Source organism: Gopherus evgoodei, chromosome 1, assembly GCF_007399415.2.
Source record: "Gopherus evgoodei ecotype Sinaloan lineage chromosome 1, rGopEvg1_v1.p, whole genome shotgun sequence".
NCBI lineage: Eukaryota > Metazoa > Chordata > Testudines > Testudinidae > Gopherus > Gopherus evgoodei.
The window spans coordinates 211133285-211156909 of NC_044322.1; the positions used below are offsets into that span (position 1 = coordinate 211133285).

The following is a 23625-nucleotide window of genomic DNA, read 5'->3' on the forward strand; positions in this document are numbered from 1 at the left end:
TCCTGCTTTGAGGAAGGGGTTGGACTAGATGACCTCCTGAGATCCCTTCCAACCCTGATATTCTATGATTCTATGACATTAGTATCTGCATTACATATCTACATGATAATAGTACCCAGAGGCCCCAATCTAGATCAGGGCCCCATTGTGCTAGGCACTATATAAACATATCTGAAGATAAGATCCATGCCCTGAAGAGATTATTCATTTGCTCACATTGTAGATACTGTATATTGTTGTGGTAGGTGTCCTCATGTGGCACTGTCATACATAGCCTTTCAAGTTATTTGTCTCAGCATGCAAGCAGGTTTTCAGTCTTACAAGAAATGCTTGTATTGTTGTTAGTTTGGTTATAAAAGAATCCTTTGAAAGCATTGGGGAGCAGCACGAGAATTTGCTCTCTACCTTAATCTTGCTAATTAGAGTCAATCTGGGAGCCAGCGCAGGTTGGTAGGAATCTGTCATTGGTGCTGCACTGAGATTTCTGGAAGAGGGGACTGTCTGTATGCTATTTGTGATCACCTCTATTCCAGGAGGACTAGTGCATGTGTGTAAATAAAACAAAGTTACACTTAGAATATACCCAGACTCCATGGTCCTGGGAAGCCAATCTGTAGGGCCCCAGAACTTTGCCACCAGTCAGCAGAGGGGCAACATGATTTAACAAATGGGATACTAAGGTCAGAAGAGGGACAACAATATATATAGGTGTTCATCTTGGGCTAGATTGTGCTTCAACTGTTTGTGTGAATAAGGGGTCACTGGCATTAGTAAAGGTAGCTTTTAATAGTTTTAAGGACCCAGTCCTACAATTACAGATCTGTTTAACTTTAAGCATTTGAATATTCCTATTGTCTTTAATGGGAAAACACATGTGCTTAAAGTCACACATACTGTGATATGATTTGTAGGACCTAACTAATATGAAAATAGTATATATGTGCAAGATGGATGAGTTCACATTATTAGGAAAATGTCAGCGTTTGCATTTCTTGAGTTTTGAGCATTTATGTATGTGGTCTCAATATTACATTAGCAGAGGGTTTTCGCATTTAAATTTAGCAGATTACTTCTGGAATCTCATAGACAGCACAGATAGTAGTAGTGTACAAATATAAAAGTACTACTTCTACAGTTACTTTTCTGCATAGCATTACTTCTGTTTTTAGTGGTGGGATTATATATTTACACCTCTACCTCAATATAACACTGTCCTCGGCAGCCAAAAAACCTTACCGCATTATAGGTGAAATCATGTTATATCGAACTTGCTTTGATCCACCGGAGTGCGCAGCCCCACCTCCCCGGAGCACTCCTTTGCCACATTATATCCGAATTTGTGTTATAGCGGGTCGCGTTATATCGAGGAAGAGGTGTATTTACATTAAACAGTAATAAAAACACTTTGTATTTTGCTAGTGTTTTTAATCTGAATTTCTCATTTTACAATCAATTTATTAATCCTCAAAATCTACTGTGCAGTATGCAATTATTAGCATTACCCCTTCTTACACGTGGAAATTTTTCAGAAGTACTAATCATCTGGCTAGGATGATCTAGTTGGGGATTGATCCTGCTTTGAGCAGGGGGTTGGACTAGATGACCTCCTGAGGTCCCTTCCAACCCTGATATTCTATGATTCTATGATCTGCAGCACATTTAAAAAAGTCAGACCATTTTTACTTGGGTGCCTAAGCATGGTTTTTCATGCCTTCTTTTAGGCCTCCAAGTTGAAAAATTTGGAAGCAAGAGACTTGTAGATGGTCATACAGTGAATCGGTAGCAGAGCCAGGCATGGAACAGAGTCTCTGAAAAGTAGTTGCTTGCTCTAATCCGGGGGTCGGCAACCTTTCAGAAGTGCTGTGCCGAGTCTTCATTTAGTCACTCAGATTTAAGGTTTCACGTGCCAGTCATACATTTTAATATTTTTAGAAGATCTCTTTCTATAAGTCTATAATATATAACTAAACTATTGTTGTATGTAAAGTAAATAAGGTTTTTAAAATGTTTAAGAAGCTTCATTTAAAATTAAATTAAAATGCAGAGCCCCCCGGACCGGTGACCAGGACCCGGGCAGTGCGAGCGCCACTGAAAATCAGCTCGCGTGCCGCCTTTGGCACGCGTGCCATAGGTTGCCTACCCCTCTCTAATCACAGTCTATAATCTCTACTTTCCTATACATAAAGACTTTGCTATAAAAATATTAATAACATACTTTTTAAAATCAGAAGACAACAGCTGAAATATTTAAAAAATGTTACCTTGTTGTTTTAACATCTTCACTGCTGGGGGAGAGGGGAAGGAAAAAAGTGGAGGAAGGAAAGTAATTTCTGGTGGTTGCCATAGCAACTAATGGGAATCGCTAACCCATCTTCTTCTCATTGTCAACCTTAGATAGGCCTGTCAGGGAAAGTGAGCAATTCTGCCCTGTTCATAGAGCTGCTGCCGAACTACAACATTAAATTAATAGAGAATCTACATTATCATAATGTCAAGTGCCATCCCTACAGCATGTCTCCATTTGTTATCTCTGTGCTACAAACAAAAGCCATGAATAAGTGATAAGCCATGAAAGCGACTTCCTGCTCCCCTCAGAGAGGAAGCGAGTTTTGAAAACGCCTCCCCCCCCCCCGCCTCTATACACTACTCTGCCTCCATGGATGTCTGTCTCTATCTCTGGGTCAGTCGACAGCATTCAAGTGTACCCCATCCCAAATGGGGGGGTCCCCCATTTTAGAACTCGATTTCATTGTTACTACCCATGTGCATCTGTTCATTTTTCAATAATTTAGCCTGCAGTGTGGCTGGAAAAATGTTATTACTATAACAACAGACAATATAAAACAAAGCAGCAAAGAATCCTGAGGCACTTTATAGACTAACAGACGTTTTGGAGCATGACCTTTCCGTGGGTGAATACCCACTTCGTCGGATGCTCCAAAACGTCTGTAAGTCTGGAAGGTGCCACAGGACTCTTTGCTGCTTTTACATATGCAGACTAACACGGCTACCCCTCTGATAAATATAAAAAAAGTAATAATAGTTCTTTGCATGTCCACAGCAACTTCCATCCAAGGGTCTCAAAAAGCTTCACTGATAGTAATGCATTTGTGACTCTGGGCAAGTTCTGCCTACAGGCTTCAGCAGAGGGTCTCCATATAATTTAATACTGTGCACAGGATGTAAAACTGTCCTGATAAAATCATGATGACCCCAACTAATTCACCTCTCCAAGGACTCTGTGCTGGTGTCTCATACACTCCTAGGCTGTTAGAGCATCTGAGATCTTTCAGTCAATGGCAAAACAATAGATAACAGAGTTAGCGGGGAGGATCCCATTGTACTTCATTGCCATGCAGGCATCTGATTGACATGTCATCCCCACTGCCCCATGACTAACTGCACCTCCAATCACTTTCCTCCACAGTGTTTGGAGAGGCCACTATATGTTCAGTTCTGGGCACCATGTTACCAAAACGACATGGCCAAATAGGAGATACTTGAAAGAGTGACCATTCTTTGGCAGGGACTGTCCTATGAGGACATTAAAGAGCTAAACATGGAGGAGTGGAGGCAACGTAGGTTTGTAATATCTGAAGGGTGGAAATGAGGTGGTAGGGGAATTATGTATTCATGAACGTAGGGCTATAACTAAAACTAATGGAATGAAATAAGGAAAGGGAATATGTATTTACCTTATTTATTTAAGAAAAATATAAAGAAAAACTGGCTGACTTGGAGAGATATTAGGTTGTGGCATTGTCTCTGCAAAGAATAGGAAGGAGGCAGCATAATATGGGACATAAAAAGCTAGACTGGCTAAGACACTAATGACCAGGAGTTGCAAAAGTGACGACTGATTCTTGGCACCAACTTGAGACACTGTGAAAGGGTCAGTTTTGCAGCAGATGGGTGCTTGGCAAATTCTGAATCTCAGGCCCCTTTAAAGTGTCTCAGGTTGGGCAGTAGCCACATTTGAAATGTATGGCTTAATAAGTGCATTGTAGGGAGCAATTCTGCATGACAGGGAGTGTGCTTATCTACACACCATTATTTTGTAACCGTAGAGTCCTGACTCTTCAGCATAGTCAACAGAGACCTGCACAAGCATTCTTTCAAAAGCACAATACAGACAGCGCGAGTGAGTCGGGGATGTGTAACAGTGTGACGAGGCGTACAGTAACTCCTCACTTAAAATCGTCCCACTTAACATTGTTTCATTGTTACATTGCTGATCAATTAGGGAACATGCTCATTTAAAGTTGAGCAATGCTCCACTCTTATGTTGTTTGGCTGCCTGCTGTCTCCACAGCTGGCAGCCTCCCTACGCCCCCTCCAGTGCCTCCCGCCCACCGGCAGACCCCAAGGATTAGCGCCTTCCCTCTCCTCCCCTCGCTTCCTGCCCGCAGCAATCAGCTGGCTTGCAGCGTTCTGGAGGCAGGAGGAGGAGTGAGGACTCGGTGCGCAGGCTCCCCCTCACTCCCCTGCCTCCTGAACGCGGCAAGCCAGCTGATTGCCCTGGGCAGGAGAGAGGGGAGGAGCGAGGACTCAATGTGCCTCCCCCCTCCCTCCCCTGTCCCCCGAACATGGCAATAAGCTGGCTTGCAGCATTTAGAAGGGAGGGGAGGAGCCAGGATGCAGCATGCAAAGTAAAGGGGGAGGAGGTGGGGGGGAGAAGAGAGAGGTCAAGGGTGGGGCTTAGGGGAAGGGGTGGAGTGGGCGGGCTGAGGGTTGAGCCCCCTGCCCCTGGTGCTCGCAGTGTAGGGGAAGGTGCCCTGGAACCTAAACCCCCCTCATTTACATTAATTCTTATGGGGAAATTGGATTCGCTTAACATCGTTTCACTTAAAGTCGCATTTTTCAGGAACATAACTACAATATTAAGTGGGGAGTTACTGTACTATACCTCTTCTCTGCCCCGTGCTGGAGGTGCCCCCGCCCTGAAACACTGGCCCAAAGAACAGTGTCACCTGGGGAAGACAGGCAGTGAACTTAGGTCTCCAAGCACTTCCATCAGGCATTAGCATTCCAGACTCCTTAGATGACATAAAAAGGTTTGCCTGTTTCTCCTAAGAGGGGGTGCTGGGTGGTGTTGGGGCAGGAGAGAAGCTGACTGGACCTAACCCAGAACACCCAGCCCCACGTCATGGCCTGACAATCTGGCTGCACCTTCAATTACAAAGTGTGACAAACTTTCTCTGTTGTGGAGTGTGACGGGGTGCTGGGCAAAGGGTGGCAGATTCAGCCCTGCCACACCAACTCCTTGTTAGGGGAACAAATTAGAGTGGGCTGGAGGTAACCTGGCCCTAACTGGGGAAGCAGAGACAGCTGCTACCTAATTAGCCTGGGGCTGCTTAAAAGCCTCAGGAGAAGGAAGCCAGGGAGAGCAGGATGAAAGGGAAAAGGCAGGGAATGGAAGCAGGGAGGTAGCTCTCCCCTCCCTGCAGATGGTGAAGGGTTACTTGTACGTGGTGAAACAGTGGTGGGAATAAGCCTGAGAATAAAGTGCACCAGTGGTTACTAAACCAAGGGTCTCTGAGTGGCTTTGTGAACCGAGCAGAGGCAGAAGCCAAGGGGGCCCTGCCACACTCTGCTACGTGGAGTTAAAAGTCCAGTGGCCATTTTTGAAATGAATGTCTATTAACTGTTACTAGACTAGCAAGGGGCTGGCAAGACCCCCTCTCTCCCAACACACACACACTGAGCTGGGACACTCAGTGACAGTGGACCACAGTGTTGTTTTCACAAGGTAAGAATAATCATCTTTTGCCAGGCGAAGCTGCTTTTATCTGGGTGGATATAGTGCTGTAGCTGACAACCTGAACACTGAAGTCCTTTCGTTGGCCACAGAATAGGTGCAGCCTGGGCAGTGGCAGAACAAGCTTCCCTCACACTACCCCCTAGTGACGTGACTTAGCACCAGCTGGAGCCTCACCTGCAGGGACAAAAGAGAAATGGAGTCTCTGTGGCAATTCAATCCCTGGCCTCACTTCTGAGACGGCCCCCATGAGTACCCTATATGGAAGGTTATTTTCTGACACCACACACCTCACACCACCACCTCCTCCTCCTCTAGGGACAGGAATGAGTTCACCAGCTCACATCACATGGAGCCACCAAACAGCCATCAGACTTGCAGTTTCTCTCCTACTGAGTCAGGCCTGGTATACATGTAAAACTTAGGTCAGTGAGGCTACAGCACTCGCATGTGACAAATCCACCCAGGAGTGCTGTAGTTAAGGCAACCTAACCCCTGGTGTAGATATAGCCAAGGTGATGTACGAACGTTTCTGTCAACCTACCTACTGTCCTTTGAGGAAGTGATGTTCCTACACTGATGGAAAACCCCCTTCCATCACTGTAGGCTATGTCTACAGAGTTATGCCAGCATTGCTACATCGACCTAGCTATACAACTGGAGTCTCTGCAATGTAGACAAGGCCTATGTCCTCCAGGAAGTGTAGTAATGCACTTACAAGAGTTCCTGTACACCCTTCATGCAGTCTTTGGGTTTCCTGGGACATACTTCCTGCTGGGTCAGAAACAAAGCAGCCCAGGTCAGGGCAGTCACAAGCTACAGTACACAGGGTAGTAGAAAGTCTGTTACCTCATTGCTATACATAGTCCCTGCTCATAATAAAAGGTTTATCTTGACACACTGGTCTGCCTGTCAGTAAGATACTACAGTTTCTGCTGATGAAAGCCAAATTCAGATCAGTGACCTAAAGATGAATGATCCAGTTTCACTACCTAAGCTGTCCATACTCCTGGATTCCAGGCTAACATGACCTCTGAGCTTTGAGGGCTGGAAAACAGTTCCTCATATGCAGTGCCCCTTCCTCAACTATAAAGGAAAGGAGCAGCCAAAGATAAGGCTGAAGAAGAAAGCCCAAAGGTAGCTTGGCATATTTGCGAAGAGTTACATCATGCAGCAGGAAAGCAGTTGGCTTCGGGTTACAATTACCTGTGCTCTAATGGCAGGGGTCCCAGTGGCACAGAAAGGCCTCTAGGAATTGCATTCCAGACTGATTAGTCATTGAGAAAATAGCCCCAGACTGTACACCTGGAGCAACATCCAAACTGTGCACCACTGAGGGCCATGCTGGCAATGTGCCAGCAACTTGAGAGTTCTGCCTCATTTGTCTCTCTCCTGATGGACGCATAGAAACTCCTCATTTTTCACCTGAAGTCTTAGGAGCTAATCTGCTTTATCCTTGTGCAGCAGTTACAAGGAGGGACTAGCCAAGTGCTGTATTACAGGATCCTGCGAGCCAGACTTGGCCCTGAGGTTGCAGTTTGTTGGGCCACTGTGATAGATGGAGATTTATTGTCCCATACTGTGTCCTAAGTATGGACAGATTTCTTAGATCGGCACATTTCTCTCTGGGCTTCAGTCACAAATCAAACTACTCTACCTCCCACTCCAACTGACATTCTGAATCTCCACTGACTTTCCTACTTGGCAGGACAGGCACCTGAGAAGACTTAACTATGAAATCAGCAGTGAATGGAGCTTTGTGATGAAGGCTTACGGTTTTGAGTTCTTACCAATATTTACCAGTGAAGGCCAGTTAAAGAAATACTCTCACAAATTACAGGCAATCTGCAGGGAGCAATGTGGGAGCAAGCCCCACCTACTGGCTAGATCATCAAGATTTTGGCTTCAAGTCTTAGCTCTGTCAAAGATTCTGTGTGACCTAGTGTAAAATTACAAAGAAACCACTTTTGGCGGCAGATAATCTTTCCAGTTATCAGCATATCTTGAAATGCCAATTTCTGGGGAAAATCATCAAGAACAAGATAACTCCAGCAGCATCTAGAGCAGGGATGGACAAACTTTTTGGCCCAAGGGCCACATCTGGGACTAGAAATTGTATGGCAGGCCATGAATGCTCACAAAATTGGGGTTGGGGTATGGGAGGGGTTGAGGGTTTTGGCTGGGGGTGCTGGCTCTGGGGTGGGGCCAGAAATGAGGAGTTCAGGATGTGGAAGGGGATCAGGGCAAGTGGTTGGGGTGTGGGAAGGCATGCAGGCTCCAGATGGGGGCGTGGGCTCTGCAGCGAGGCTGGGAATAAGGAGTTTGGGGTGCAGTAGGGTGCTCTGGGCTGGGACAGAGAAGTTCGGAGGGGGATTAGGGCTGGGGCAGGGGGTTGGGGCAAGGGGAGAGGCTCAGGGGTGCAGGCTCCAGGTGGCACTTACCTCAAGCGGTTCCCGGAAGCTGCAGCATGTCCTTTCTCCGGCTCCTACAAGGAGGCAGTCTGGGGCAGCATGCAGAGCCCCCTTTCACAGGCACTGCCTCTGCAGTTCCCATTGGAGCGCCAGAGGGGGCCATTGGAGTGGGGCCATTGGAGTGTGTAGGAGCCGGAGGGGGGCCATGTCGCTGCTTCCAGAAACCATATGGAGCAGCCCCCAACCCTGCATCCCGGCTAGAGTGCCAGAGCGGGGCAAGCCCCAGACCCTGCTCCCCAGTAGGAGCTCAAGGGCCAGTTTGCCCACCCCTGAGTTAGAGTCCAAACGTCTCTGACCTGTTCAGTTGGGGTTCTGGTCTGGGAGCTGTGCAGACACTGCACTGGTGATGGTGGCTGATGATCTCCTGTCAATGGATGAAGATGCTTTAAAGTCCATGGACTCCCTGGCCACACCTCAGCCCCTCCTCTGGCCTGCTCCAAACCCTGCCCTAGCCTAGCTTGGGACAGCTGTGGTGGAGCATGAGGTGTGCACGGTCACCCTGCATTCCTACTCTGAAACCTGCCCCTTTCTCTTGTCATGTTACCTAGTCTTTCAAATCCTCTGTCTGCACTGATTCCTCTCTCTCTGTTAGGATTGCAGCAGCACCTACCTAGAGATCCAGGTCAGGGATCAAGGCCTCACTGGGTTAGGCACTGTACACACGCATAAACAAAAGTTAATCTGCACGCCAGAGAGCTTACAGTTTTAGGTGGTATTACTTGGAATAATGGGATGAAATAAGCAAAGGAAAATGTAGGCTGACTAGCAGGAACAACTTGCTACCTGTGAGAACATTAGACAGTATAATAGTGTTTCAAGGAAATGGTGGACATCATACCATTTGGGACAAAAGTGGACTGGGTACAGTCCCGGAGCACTATGGGGAACCACCCTGTGCTACTCAGCAGGAGATGGACTGGATGGGTCCTAACAGATCTTTTCCGCCTGTCGCTCCTATGTCTTGGCTGTCTGGTTGCATTCTGGGCATGTTTCAGAGAGCAAGGGAGGAGTCGTTTATCCCCCAATGATACAAAAGCCACTAAGCCAGCTCCTGCTTTCAAATCAGCCTTTAGTCTGCTTCACCCCCACATTTGCTCGGCTGCTTGAAAGTGGGATTGAAGGATCCAGACACAGCTGAGCTAAGGAGACATGAGATCCCTTTCCCTGCAAATCCACCTGACACCCTACCCCTTCCTAGCCAGTTCATCACAAAGGAGCTTTCAGCCTGACTCCCAGCCCAGTGGGTCCCAATATCTTCGCTGTGACTGACTGGTCACAAAGGCTATTCTTTAATTTAACTGTATAGTAACTAACAGGAATCAGCAACAACATCTGGGCCTCCAAGTATTTACTGCAGGAATTAGGGAACTAGGGAGTGGAATAGGAAATCAGACTTCACAGGGCTCAGGGGATTGGGAATAGGCTCTACAGACATTGACCTCTAAGTAGCTGGTTAGAGTTGCAGACCAAGCAAATAATAATCAATTATTACTATCTGATGTCTGCTCAGTAGCCTAGGTGAGATGAATCACTGGTCTCAGCCCACTTCAGAATTGTTAAGAGCTCTTATTGCCATCAGTGCCAGCATAAATGACAATGATTATCAGCAGCCTTATATGCTTATATGGTGCCCATCATCATACGTTTGGAGCACCTTGGTATCTAAACTGGCAGCTCCAGCAGAGAGATCAAGGACTGAATGGGTCACAGGCTGGAACTCCCCTCTGACCACTGAAGGAGGTCAGGATTGAGACACACTGATGGAGTGACAGGAAAAGCTTGCTTAAACACAGGACATAAGCCTCTAGGTCTGGCAATCCAGCACCTTCTTCATTATCTACATAAAAAGATTCCAGGATTGTCACTCTATGTGTCACTTATGTCTGCTGAACCAGTGTGAAGCGATGGAAACAGCCATATGCGTGGCTGAGCACTCTCTCTGTTCACCAGGCCCCACAGCGCTTCAGGAAGCAGCCAGGACCACGTTCCTGCGGCCCCTCAGGAAGCTGCCCTTGCCTGTGGGTGCCTCCTCCAAAGCTCCCATTGGACACAGTTCCCCATTCCCAGCCAATGAGAGGTTCGGGGGAGGTACCCACAGGCAAGGGCAATGCGTGGAGCCGTCTGCCACGCTCCTGACCCCAGGAGCCGCAGGGATGTGGTGCAGGGTGGCAATCCCGTGGGCCGGATCCAAAGCCCTGAGGGGTCGGATCCGGTCCATGGGCTGTAGTTTGCCCACCCCTGGCCTAGGAACTGCAATCAAGGATCAGGGTCCCATTGTGCTGGGCTACGTACAGATATGTACGAAGAGGACAGTTCCAGCTCCAGAGGGCTCATAACTGATAGGACACACAGGATGCCATAGAATACATCAGAACCCATAACCATAGCTCAGAGCACCCACAAACTCTGCAAAAGTTTAGATCTAGGTCCAATTCTATTGTTCAGACCCATCTCTAAAATAAAACCAGAGTATTAACAGTTTTAGTCTTTTCTTTTGATAACACCAAAGACACCAGCCTGAGGAATAAACCTTTATAAAGAACGTTCACTTTGTTCTTAGATCAGCTGGAATATAGCAGAAATGTCTATAACAGAGGCTCCCGTGGAGACAGACACAATCTGGCTGAACAAGGCACTTCCAGGAATCTCATCTGGCTCCTGGGATGGGATGTGAAAACAAAGTCTGGTTAACAGGAGTCTCATTACTTTGGAAGGATGCATCTGGCAGAGTTTTGTCATAAACTTTCATCTGTACAAAGAAAAATGTTCCTCGACATGTAACACCACACAAGAAAGATCAAAGGTGCCCCTAGTCCCTCCTGATGGGGAAGCAGCTGCTCCAATAACAGTAGGCAACACTACGAGTTTCAATCACTCCCCTCGTCTTGTGTGGGGAGGGGATCTGCACACTACACTGCCTCTCACCAGCAGCTCCCTGTTAATCACAGGCAAAGAATTTGTGCTCTGGCAGATGAAGGCCCTCGCTGCATGCTGGTGAATTTGCACAGCCCAGACTTGTCAGTAAACAGCAGCTTTGTTTGTAGAGGGATGCTACAGAGTCACATACACTCATGCATTACAGACCCTACATATTGTCATATTCTGAAGCTTGCAATATCCACCCAACCAGCCCAGGCTGCTGAATTCATCATTGGTAACATTCCTATGTATAAGCAGTGTGGTGTATGGGTTAGAGTATAGCACTGGGTTCTTGGGACAGAGCTCCGAGGTTGTAGTGCTGATTCACCTACTGATTTAGCCCTCAGTCCTGCAAGGTGCTCAGCTCTCTGGCCTAATACAGCACAGCACGTAAAGTTAAGCATAGGCTTAAGTGTTTTGCTGGATTGGGCCAAAGGATTCAACACCCTGCAGGCCTGAGCACTTGCTGTGTGGCATTAGCTAAGTCACTTCTCTCTTTCTGTCTAATGCATTTATAACGTGCCCATCACCATGGACATGCAGGTCCAACCACCTGCCAAGCGGAGATGCAAAGGCAGAATTCCAAGGTGGTGGATGGTGTCAGAGCACTAATATCAGACAGGACAAAATTCAAAGTAATGTTGAGTCTGATATTGCTTCCAGTGAAGTCAATGGCATCATTCCCATTAGCTTGAAGCCATGTCTATACCAGTGCTGTAGTTTTGACACACGTTAGCTGGTCAAGGTAAACTACTAGGGTTGACCCCTGCCAGCTAACACATGTTCAAATACAAATTTTCCTGTCTAAAATAGGGTTTTAACATGTCATAGTTATGTGTACAAAACTGGTAAAACTTTCCCATATATACAAGTCCTCTGACCCCGTAAAGACAACTGAACAGTATCTAGATTCCTTTCCTGTTAATTGGGTATTTACATACTATTCCTTCAGTACCCAGGGACGAGATGTGCACCATATAGGAGATTTAGAGGCTTAAAGATTAACTTTTAGATAATGTTTTCACCTCTTAGCACTCATTTTCTTTCCCATGGGAGAGGATATGGAGAAGGTAAAAGACATTTTGAGTCTCGCTTTCCTCTCTTCTATCCCATACAGAATGGGAAGAGATTGTCTAGGAAGGAGTATGGCAGAAAGAGATCTAGGGGTCATAGTGGACCACAAGCTAAATGAGTCAAAAGTGTGATACTGTTGCAAAAAAAGCAAACGTGATTCTGGGATGCATTAACAGGTGTGCCGTAAACAAGACACGAGAAGTCATTCTTCCGCTTTACTCTGCGCTGGTTAGGCCTCAACTGGAGTATTGTGTCCAGTTCTGGGCACCACATTTCAAGAAAGATGTGGAGAAATTGGAGAGGGTCCAGAGAAGAGCAACAAGAATGATTAAAGGTCTTGAGAACATGACCTATGAAGGAAGGCTGAAAGAATTGGGTTTATTTAGTTTGGAAAAGAAGACTGAGAGGGGACATGATAGTAGTTTTCAGGTATCTAAAAGGGTGTCATCAGGAGGAGGGAGAAAACTTGTTCACCTTAGCCTCTAAGGATAGAACAAGAAGCAATGGGCTTAAACTGCAGCAAGGGAGATTTAGGTTGAACATTAGGAAAAAGTTCCCAACTGTCAGGGTAGTTAAACACTGGAATAAATTGCCTAGGGAGGTTGTGGAATCTCCATCTCTGGAGATATTTAAGAGTAGGTTAGATAAATGTCTATCAGGGATGATCTAGACAGTATTTGGTCCTGCCATGAGGGCAGGGGATTGGACTCGATGACCTCTCGAGGTCCCTTCCAGTCCTAGAGCCTATGAATCTATGAATCCCATCCAGTCACCTCACTATAAACTCTGCTTCCAAGAATCAACCCTTGTACCCAGAGAAAGGCCAGCTATGAACACAAGCAGTCCCATCTTCATGGCAGATCCTGCGACACTAGCATACAAATCTTGCACTGAGATCCTGATCCCTCCAACTGAATCATCCAACATGACCAGAGGGCAGGAGGGGGATTCCAGATAATGACCCCAGAGGAGAAAGATAAATAGAACTACATGAGCATGATGGCTGGATTCCATCTGGGTGGTAGGGCTCAGGGTCTATTGCTCTTGTGATTGTTACTGAGCTTGGCCAAGAAAAGCTCCCATGGTTTGGCAAGTCTACAATTTTCCAGTCTTCACAAAAGAACTGCAGGAACCTTTTTTGAAGCAGTTTCTTCTCAAGAAAGATTACTAATGGGCCTAATAGTAGCACTGGGGTGAGTGCAGATAGAAATCTAGACAGGTAGAGAGAGAGATACTCCAGTAGAGCTTAGTAGCAATTTTCCCTACATAGGGACTACAGGTTTAATGCCTAGTGTTAATTTTCTGAATATACTGAACACAGAATCCACCAAAAGCAGACAACAACTAGAAAGGTTACCATCTCTGAAATCTAAAAGAGGCACACAGTGTGTTTCTATGATGTGTACTTAACTGCAAACAAGACGTACTTATATTTATAAAATATTATTGCATGTCACTGACATATAACAATAATACATAGCACTTAGATAAGGGGTTTAAACTTCACAATGTTTTCTAAACACTAACTAGTTAGCCTTCAAACACAACCAGCTTCATAAGACAGGAAGGCCAGGATTTCCCACAGCATGTGCCAGGGATATTTAGGTATCTAAATGGTTTGACTTTCAAAAGAGCTGAGCACTCACCAGCTTCCATAGACTGAAATGGAAATGTAAGGTGCTTTGCACTTTTGAAAAATCAAACCATCTATTCAGATACCTAAATCCACACTGAAAAACCTAACTTTAAACCTGGTTTTGAAAATCTTGGCTGTTAAGTTTTTATTATTCCAATTTTATAGATGGGAAGATTAAGGCACAGAGATATTATTGTGCCTAAATTTGGGCATAAAAACAAATTAAGGCACCTACAAATCCTTCCACAAAGCAAGCCTCTGGGTGTGACCCTCCTTATAAATTAGAAACACTTTTTAAATATATTTAACACCATTATAAATGTTGGCAGCAAAATGGGCTTTGGAGTGGAGGTTGACAGCTTGCGACCCCTCTACATAATAACTCTGTGACCCCCTGAGGGGCCCTGACACCCGGTTTGAGAACCCCTGGGCTAACCAGAATACTAGTAACACAGCTGGCATCAGGGTACAAATTCATCCCTGATCCAAATCCACGAGCTCCTACTCTTGTGCGCGGACCACTGTCATGGTTATTATTTAACATTTATATTGCAGTTGTACCAATGCACACCTTCTTACAAAGAGATTTTGTCTTATACATTGACCAGAATTAATTATGCCATAGTGACAGAGGCAGGCTGAGTCCACACTCACTGTGCTGTGTACCTACATGTGGAGGGCTCCAGCCTGCGGAGGCAGTGAAAAAAGGCTCCGGCAGCAGGAGAAGACACTGATAAAAAAAGGCAGTGTAGACTTGGGAAGCAATGCTTGGGGGTTTAGACTCTAGAGAATCATGTAGAATATATACCCTGGGGGTCACTCTGTGCTACTCACCTAAGCAGTGCCTCACCTTCTACCCTGCTATTTATACCCACGCTATCTGGGCATGCATTATCTCTACTGTATATACCACTCTAAGGCTATGTCTACACTGCAGCTGGGATTGACACTCTGAGATTGATCCACCGTCGGTCAATTTAGAGGCTCTAGTGAAGACCTGCCAAATTGACAGCAGATCGCTCTCCAGTCGACCCCTGTACTCAAACCAACGAGAAAAGTAAGGTAAATTGATGGGTGTAGACCCTGCAGTAATTCGACCTAAGGCACGTCGACTCCAGCTACGTTATTCACAGCATAGGTCAACTTACCGCAGTAGTGCAGTCATAGCCTTAGTGTCGACCTATCCTGTGCCTACATCTCCACTGGAAGATGGGGGCATGATTCCCAGCTCATGTAGACATGCTTGTACCAGCTCTCATCAAGTTAGTGCATTAAAAACAATAGCGTAGCTGCAGTAGCACGGGCAGCTGCAGTAGCGGCACGCGTTAGCTTCTGCAAGTATGCACCTGTGGGATCTGGGTAGGTTTGTACTCAAGCCAAATAGTCTATGCCGCTGATTGCCACGACCTGTGCTGCCACAGCTACACTACTATTTTGAGCACACTAACTTGATGAGAGCTAGTGCAAGTCTGGCTACATGAGCAGGGAATCTCACACCCCAGCTCCATGTGTAGATGTGCCTAAGAAGATGGATAACACTGCTTCCCGTTTGAATTCCAGCTCCTTGATGTATGGAAATACTGACTGTGTAAGATGTCAGGCGTTAAGAGAAGGCTAGTATTACTGTATTATTATGCACATAAAAATGTGAAATGTTAATACATGCTATAGCACAAATCCATTCCCTCTCAGTTTTCATGGACACTGCACTAAGGCCGGTTTGGCAGTGACCCCCTATCACTTCTCCATCTCAGCTCCATTATTGGCATGCCACAGTACTCTGAATTTTTCCTCTCCTCAGCAAGATGCTGATATCTGGGGGAGTGTACTGGAGAGCTTTAGTTTCTTTGTTTTTTTTAAATCTTTTGTATTATTCTAAATCCTGTCTCTGCCATAACCATGGTAGTGAGGACAATGGGTGGGAGGCAGAAAAATGAGCTGTTTTGTAGGAAATCATAAGTGTTTATACATTTTTAGACAGAGCCAAATTGTGATGCTTCAGGGTGTGGCTAGCCATCTGTAACAAATGTGAAGGGGGATAAAACGCAAGTGGAAAGAAAGATCCCCCCCAAGGGATCTCTTTTCTTCATAAATGCACATTCTGTTTCTCTCCCTAGTGCAGCTTGAGTTCATTTTCTTTAAATCACTTCCACATTTTCCTGCGTTAATTATAAAATAGTTTGTTTCAGACCTCACTTTCACAAAGACTGTAGCACCAGGAATTCAGATTCCGCTTATTTTCTATCAACAGACTTTTGGGTTTATGAGTTTGGAATTAATAACTTCTAATTCCTGAAGAAGGTCAATGCAGTAAAAAAGGAACTCTTCAGAGAAAGTACAGTCTCTCTTTAAAGCTTGATCACACAACAGGACTTTGGCAGAGGATTTACAGATCTAATATAGCGCATGGGAACAAAATTCTGTTATGCTTTTTAAAATACAAAAAGGCACTAACAGTAAACCAGGCAGATGTAACTTTAGCTACCCAAAGGGATACATCTCCATTCACACTTATATGCTGAAACTTTTACCCCAAGAAAAAAAATTATTTTTCCCAACTGTGGGTGTATTTTTCACGAAATGAAACTGTTTGAAAGCTTTGGAGGGAGAAACTGTTAATTGTTTAAATTGCTCGAAGGAAAGTGTAAATCATCAAGGGCGCTTTTCTGAAACCCCCAGATGATATCCATTACTTCCTCCAAATACCCACCCCTGCGATCCAGTCTTTCCCCAAATCCCCCTGCTTTGGATGCTTTGTCTCCCCCGGTAAAGACATACATTTGCTTTCATGCTCATCCGCTGCCTAGATTTCAGGTTCCAACTTTGCAGCAGATGAAAGCTGCTCACGATTCGTGGGACTACGAGCACGAACCACCCCAAATATCGCCGGGCTCTCTCGCCTGTGTTTGCAACTACACTTAATATGCCGTGTATGTGCGCGAGCTGGAAATCTAGTCATGGCAAAAAGTGCCCGGGGGAACCCGGAGCCCCTCACATACCTCAGCCTGCAGCCGGGCGATGGCCACAAGGGCGAAGAGGGCCAGACTTTTCCAAAGCTGCAAAAGAAAGAGAGAGGAAGAAAGATGCGTGTGAGGGGGGCAGGGAAAGAAGGAGGCGCCCCCGGGAAAACTTCCTCGGGCTCCCCTCTTCTGAGGTCCCCTCCTAGCACCAGCCTTCCCTCCCCAGCCGCAGCCCCGCTCACCATGTTGCTCCTGGCTCGGGCAGAGGGGCGCGAGCGGAGCAGGCTGGAGAGAAGCGGAGCCGGGCCCTTTGCTGCTTTCCCCTTCTTCTTTTTCTGGAAATTTGATCAGGGCTCGGGGAGGGAAGCGCTTCCCCCACATCTGCCTCCAGCTCCGCCCCTCCCAGCCGGCCACCCCCGGCCCCCTTCACCCGCTCCTCCTCCCCGGCTGCTGCTAACCCGGGGCCAGCAGCGTCTGTGAGGCAGCGCTGGCTCCTCCTGCTCCGACTCCCTAGGTGGGAGGGACCCAGCGCTGCTATGGGGCTAGGAGCCGAGGCTTTCCATCCATCCCGACCACGTGCAGGCACAGGCCCTACCCAGCCTGCCAGCCCCTCCAGGGGGGGCGTCAGGCTGTGCCAAGGAGTCAGCCGTGCCAACCCTCCAGGACTGGCCAGGAGTCTCCAGGAATTAAAGATGACTCTTTAATTAAAGATTATGTCATGTGATGAGACCTCCATGAATATGTCCAGTCAAAACTGGCAACCCTACAAGGAGAGGAAGGGGCTCTCTCGTTGGGGGAGGGGGGAATTGCCTAGCAGCTGGAAGGGGGAAGAAAGGAAGAGGGTGGGTGAGGAGGAGCCCTATCTGGTATCTCCCCCAGCACTGAAAAGAGGCTACTCCAATCTGGGTGGGTGGGAGCTGCACAAAGAGAGAGAGTGGAGGTGGTGCAGCAGTGACATAGCTTAAAAGTTGAATTTTGGGTGGGCCCCAACTTCTGGCAGACGGGCAGTCACGCTAGCTGGACCCACCGTGTGTGAGGTGCCCCAGGGGCACAGAGGCACCTGCTGGCTCCCTGGTTGGCAGAGGGGCAGTCACACCCGCCCTGCAAGTAAGAGGCTCTGGGGCCAGACCCAGAGGTGCAGGACCTCTTGCGGTGGGGTCTCTCAGTAGGATTGCCAACCCACCAGGGTTTATTCTGGAGTCTCCAGAAATTGTAGTATGAGTTATGTCATGTGATGAAACCTCCAGGAACACGACCAATCAAAATGGGCAACCCTAGCTCCAAGATGCAGTGCCCTCCCACCTCCCAAGCCCAGTGCCACATGCTCGCCTCCTTTCCAACCTGTGGCAAAACAGCTTCACAGGTTCCACTGCTGCAAACGGCTACAACACCCCACCCCAGGCAAAGGCTGCCACTCACCTGCTGGCGCTGCTCACACCCTGAGTGCAAGTCTCCATGTGACAGCAGCAGCCAGACTCAGGGAGCAGCACATGTCTCATCTGCATGTGTTGAGGAGGGACTGGACTCAGCACGGCTGCTCAGGATCTCTCCAGGAACGTGGTGGTGCTGGTGGCTCTGAGGCCCCGTGGCTGGTGTGGCTCAGCCCACACATCACTCTGACACATAGTGGGAGCAGGGCTGCTCTGGTGCAGGTGCCTCGAGCCTCTGGGGCACAAACCTGGCATCAGCCCCTGGCTGCCCTCAAGCCCCTTCCTGCCTTACGCTGTGTGCCCACAGGAACCAATGGGAGCTGAGTGTTCTTCCAGTGGAGGTGGTGACTCCTCCAGGGAGGAATCAGTAGTTGCGATGGTGGTGGTGGTGCTGCAGGCTCATAGGCTCAGCTTGGGTGGGCCTTGGTGGTAATTGTGGGGAGAATGTGGACTCCCCGGGCCCACCTGTGCCTACACCCCTGGGGTGCAGTAAGTGCCAGCCATGGCCTCCTTCTCTCTGATTCCTTTACGTTTTGACTTAACAGAGACAACACAGTGGAAAGATGGTGGTTGTGATTCGGGCCTTGAGTGTCTTGAGGTGAAGCGGTGTGTATGAAAAATGCAAAGTCCCTTAACACTCTACTGTGGCTCTCAATAATGTTTCAGGAATAAATAATGGTAATATGTTTTTCTATACACATAGACCAGCCATATATATTCAGTCCGAATGACATTTGCTTTAGGTTAAGAGAACAAAAAAAAAGAACAAAAGTAAACTCACTGAGAGTACAGTGTGCATCTCTCTGTCACAGTCTGCACAGAAAGAACACAAAATGGCTGATGGCCTCCATAGACGGCAGAATCCTTAAAGATTTAAAACTGCTGTATACAGAAAACACATACATACCAGTCACATAACTGACTACAGCACACTGTCTGATATACTTTTCACTTCTGTAGCTGAAAATTCAAAACTTAACATTTAACAGTGCAGGCCATGAGTGAGGGGCACATAACAGCTAACTATGCAAGAACATAATCAGTCAGGAATCCTTGTGGTTTATGTATTGTATATACAACAAAGAGTTTGGATCAGAAGCACTAGTGAGAGGAAAGCTATTCCCGGTACAGAAATAAAATTACATACATCAGTATTTTCAATCACTGCTGCTATTAATCCAAACTCCTTCTTACATCTATAGTATCTGAGTCACAAAGGAGCCCAAATTATGCACATATTTCCCCAAGTATGAGAAAAAAAGACATACTGCAGCACTGTGACATTCCCCTTGCGTTATCTGGACCCCTGGTGTTATCTGCTAGGTCACGCCAATCTTTGACTCTGGGAGCCAGCCTTACCCCACTCTGCTGTGAGAAACCCCACTCCTTGGCTGTTCATGTATAGCATATAAGCTGCTCCCAGCTACGTGAGTGAACACTTTTGGCCAGCTACTGCTTGGATTGTGCAACCGAATGACACTAGCCAATATTACCGGTCCCAGACACAACCCTAGGAACCTCCATCTTGCAGTGTCCAGTTATGCCTGCTGGACACTGCAAGTTCATCAGTTTAATAAAGAAATTGATATGTAGCAGGCTTGTATTCCAAGGGGAATCTCTGACATGCTTCAAACCAAACGCACTGCTTCAGGTAGAATAAACAAACACATTTATTAATTACAAAAAATAGATTTTAAGTGAGTATAATCAAAACACAACAAGTCAGATTTCATCAAATGAAGTAAAAACAAAATGCATTCTAAGCTAATCTTAACACTTTCAATGTCCTTACAAACTTAGATGCTTCTCAGCACAGGCTGGCGGTTACCCTTCAGCCAGGCTGTCCTCTTTGATCAGTGCTTCAGTCACTTGGTGGTGGTGTCTGTAGATGGAGGTGGGAGAGAGAGAGCATGGCAAATGTCTCTCCCTTTTATCATGTTCTTTCTTCCCTCTTGGCTTTGCCCCCTCCCCCACCTTCAGGGTCAGGTGAGCATTACCTCATTGCACTCCCAAACTGACTAAGGGGAGGGGGGTGACTCCACTCGAGAGTCCAACAGATCCTTTGTTGCTGCCTAGGCCAATGTCCCTTGTTCCTGTGAGGCTGGGCTAGGTTTGTCCCACACATGCCCTCATGAGGTATAAACTACCCCTCTGTTCCTGGAGAGTTTTGCCTGGGCTTGTTTTAAGCTGTGAGGACACATTTTCAGCATCATAACTACATACATGAAATTACAGCCTATAACATTACTGTAACAACAATGCTTAGTGCATCATGAGCCTTCCAAAGATACTCGACATGACAAACTTTGCATTGAATACCACACAATCATATTATAAGGATGAACATAAGGGGCAGGGTGTCACAAGCACACACATACACACACATCATATATATGATATAAAAACTTATGCTGACCCATATCCCTGCATCTGCAGGCATTGCTTGGCTTCCACTAATAATCTCTGCTTTGCATGCATATAGTATTGTGTGCCACAATAAATCACTGCTTACGTGTTTAAATTCTCCCCCTCCATGCACACACACACTTAGAAGCCCTCTTGGATCACGTGGCCAAGGAGGGGGCCAGGGGAAAGGAGAAGGGGACAGGGAAATGGAGGTTCTTCCCCACCCTCAAGTGAGGCAAAACCACCCACAGCATGTAACACCCCCCATAACAGTAATGAGATTTGCTGGTTTATGACCAAATTAGCCTCTCTCTGTTATAATATTTCCCATAACAATGATGGCAGTTGCATCTTACCCAACTGTTGTGATGCTGGTTCCTTTGCTACTTCCTCTCCTGGTTAGTGTTCTGCCTCCATCCCAAAAGTTTCTAGGACTCTGGGCCAAGTTCATAATGGCTGTGCCCCAAAGGAGTAAGTATCTGTCCCATCTCCTCTAGTTCATCTGTCCCATGGATCTATCCAATCTCCTCAGGATTATCTTCCCTCAGGGTCTCTTCTGGCTCCTCTCATTCACCAGCCTCTAGTCCAGTAATAACACCAACTGCTTTCAAAAGCCTGTCTAGCACAGCATGGGGCTCCAGAGCAGCACAAAGTACCTGGTCAAACTCCTTATGGTAGGGGCAGGTCGATAGTTGTTGGACTGTCCATTAGAGTCTTTGGCCTTGTGTCATAGTATCTTTCCCCAATCTGAACCTTAGAGTCCAAAAGCTGGGGTACCAGCATGAATTCCTCTAAACTTAATTACCTGCTTAGATCTGATAAGCTGCCACCAATCAGGAATTCCAGTGCCTGGTACACTCTGGTCCCCCCAAAACCTTCCCTGCGGACCCCCAAGACCCAGACCCCCTGGATCTTAACACAAGGAAAGTAAACTCTTTCCCTCACCCGTGCCTCTCCTAGGATTTCCCTCCCTGGGTTACCCTGGAAGATTACCGTGATTCAAACTCCTTGAATCTTAAAACAGGGAGGAATGTCCCTTCCCCCCCACACCCGACTCCTTCACCCAGAGGCAAAACAGATTCAAGCTCCATGAATCTAAAACAAAGGGATTCCCCCTTCTCCCCTCCCTCCCTGTTAAATACAGACTCAATTCCCTTGAGCCTCAACAAGGGGAAAAATCAGACAGGTCTTAAAAGCAAAACTTTTAATAAAAAGAAAGAAAAAGAGTAAAAGTTATCTCTGTACTTTAGACGGTAAAAGTTACAGGGTCTGTCAGCTTATAGAAACTGGAGAAAAAGCCTTCTCCAGCAGAAATACAATTTAAAATACTTCCAGACAAATACACATTTGCAAATACAGAAACAATCAAAAGACTATAACTGCCTTTCTTACTAAATACTCACATTCTGAATATATAAGAGACTGTAGCAGGGAGATTGGCAAGAAACCTAGTTGCATATCTAGTCCCTTCCAGGACGCAGAGAGAACAAAGCCAAACCCCAAACACACAAACAAAGGCTTCCCTCCACAGAGATTTGAAAGTATCTTGTCTCCTGATTGGTCCCCTGGTCAAGTGTTTGGTTCCCTGTTTGTTAACTCTTTAAAGGTAAAAGAGACATTAACCCTTAACTATCTGTTTATGACACCTTGTGGTATGTGCTCTTTAAGTTTTTGATTCTTTCTCTGCAGGGACTGATGTCCCTGAATCCCCTCCTCTGCCAGCTTAGACGTGATGATTTCCAATGTATCTCCCCAAATGAAGCTTCTTACTGATCTCACCTGAGAGGTTCACCAGAGCCTTCATGTCAACCTCTGGTGAGCTGGCAACATGCTGGGAGGATGATTTCCCAAATGGCATCCCTGTTCAAGTACTGGGTAGAACTGTAGCAATTTGCATGGAATATGGGGTTTAAACACCGACCAGGGTACATAAACTGGTAGGGGACTGCTGGTGCACAAAGAAGTAGGTAGAAGGGCAGAAAAATAGGGCTCCTGAGTTAAATAGTCTGCATCCACTCTGCAAAGTGGGTGTTAAGAGTTTAAGTGGAATCTGGGTGTTAATGTATGTCCCCAGCAACTCTGGGTTTAAAGCATTTCCAAACCCAGGGCAGAGGTTTGTGTGTGGATGATAGGGGACTTAGGAGTAAAACCAGATCAGAGCCTGGGTTAACTCTGCAATGAAGACATACCATGGAGTCTAGACTATTTACATCCCCCTTCTATAGTGTATTTCTTTCTGTAACTAATATCACTTTCCTGAAGTTAGGTCATCTTTCAAGATGTGGTTCTCTGCTTTCCTTAGTTAAATATAACTTTTTTTCCCTCCTTTCCAGTTTAATTTTTTGCATCATTTCCAGCATCTTTTAATTTTCCTCCTCACTGTGTCTTCTCCAGACCCTTCTCCTGCCCCAGCTATAGCAGTTGTACTGATCGTGGTGTCCTAATGCTGTACTTCAGTGCATGCACAATCTATTCTTTTCAACAAGACTGTGTGATTGTTTTTCTGTGCACAGCAGATGTCTTCATTTTAATAGGTTTTATTGAGGGTATTGTCTGCCCTTTTATTACCACTCTGGCACTGCAAGTAATGTGGTCCATGTAAAATGTATTCATTAGTGGTTAATACATTTGACTGACTCACTGATACTTTCAAAACTCCCACTAGGCACCTTGCTGCATCTTTAGGCACCTAAATACCTTTAAAAATCTGGTACTTTATCTCCAACTTCCCTTCTGAGCTGGCTGTTCTTAGAGTTTAGTCTTTAACATCTGAAAGACTCCCAGCCTTTTATATGCCTCAGCTGGAGCTAATGACATCTACCTGCTCTGGTTGCTACAGATAGTCAGCAGAAAACTCCTCAAGTGTTCCAGATTTTGTGTAACATTCCATGTTTCAGGGGTGGATGTATATTCATTTGTTCCCCTTTTTCACACAAAATAGGTTATCAAAAGGCAGGGCCGGCTCTAGGAT

At 46.4% G+C, this 23625-nt stretch overlaps 1 protein-coding gene across 1 annotated transcript in view; it reads right to left on the reverse strand.

The window, feature by feature from the left end:
* The window catches only part of FSTL1 (follistatin like 1), a 76969-nt gene extending 59758 nt beyond the window's left edge, over positions 1-17211 (reverse strand). The window contains exons 1-2 of the mRNA XM_030534244.1: positions 17061-17211; positions 16858-16914 (exon numbers count right to left, since the gene is read on the reverse strand). Coding sequence (XP_030390104.1) covers positions 16858-16914; positions 17061-17063 — 60 coding nt within the window. The 5' untranslated portion in view covers positions 17064-17211. The remainder of the gene's footprint in view (positions 1-16857; positions 16915-17060) is intronic.
* Positions 17212-23625: the final 6414 nt, after the last annotated feature.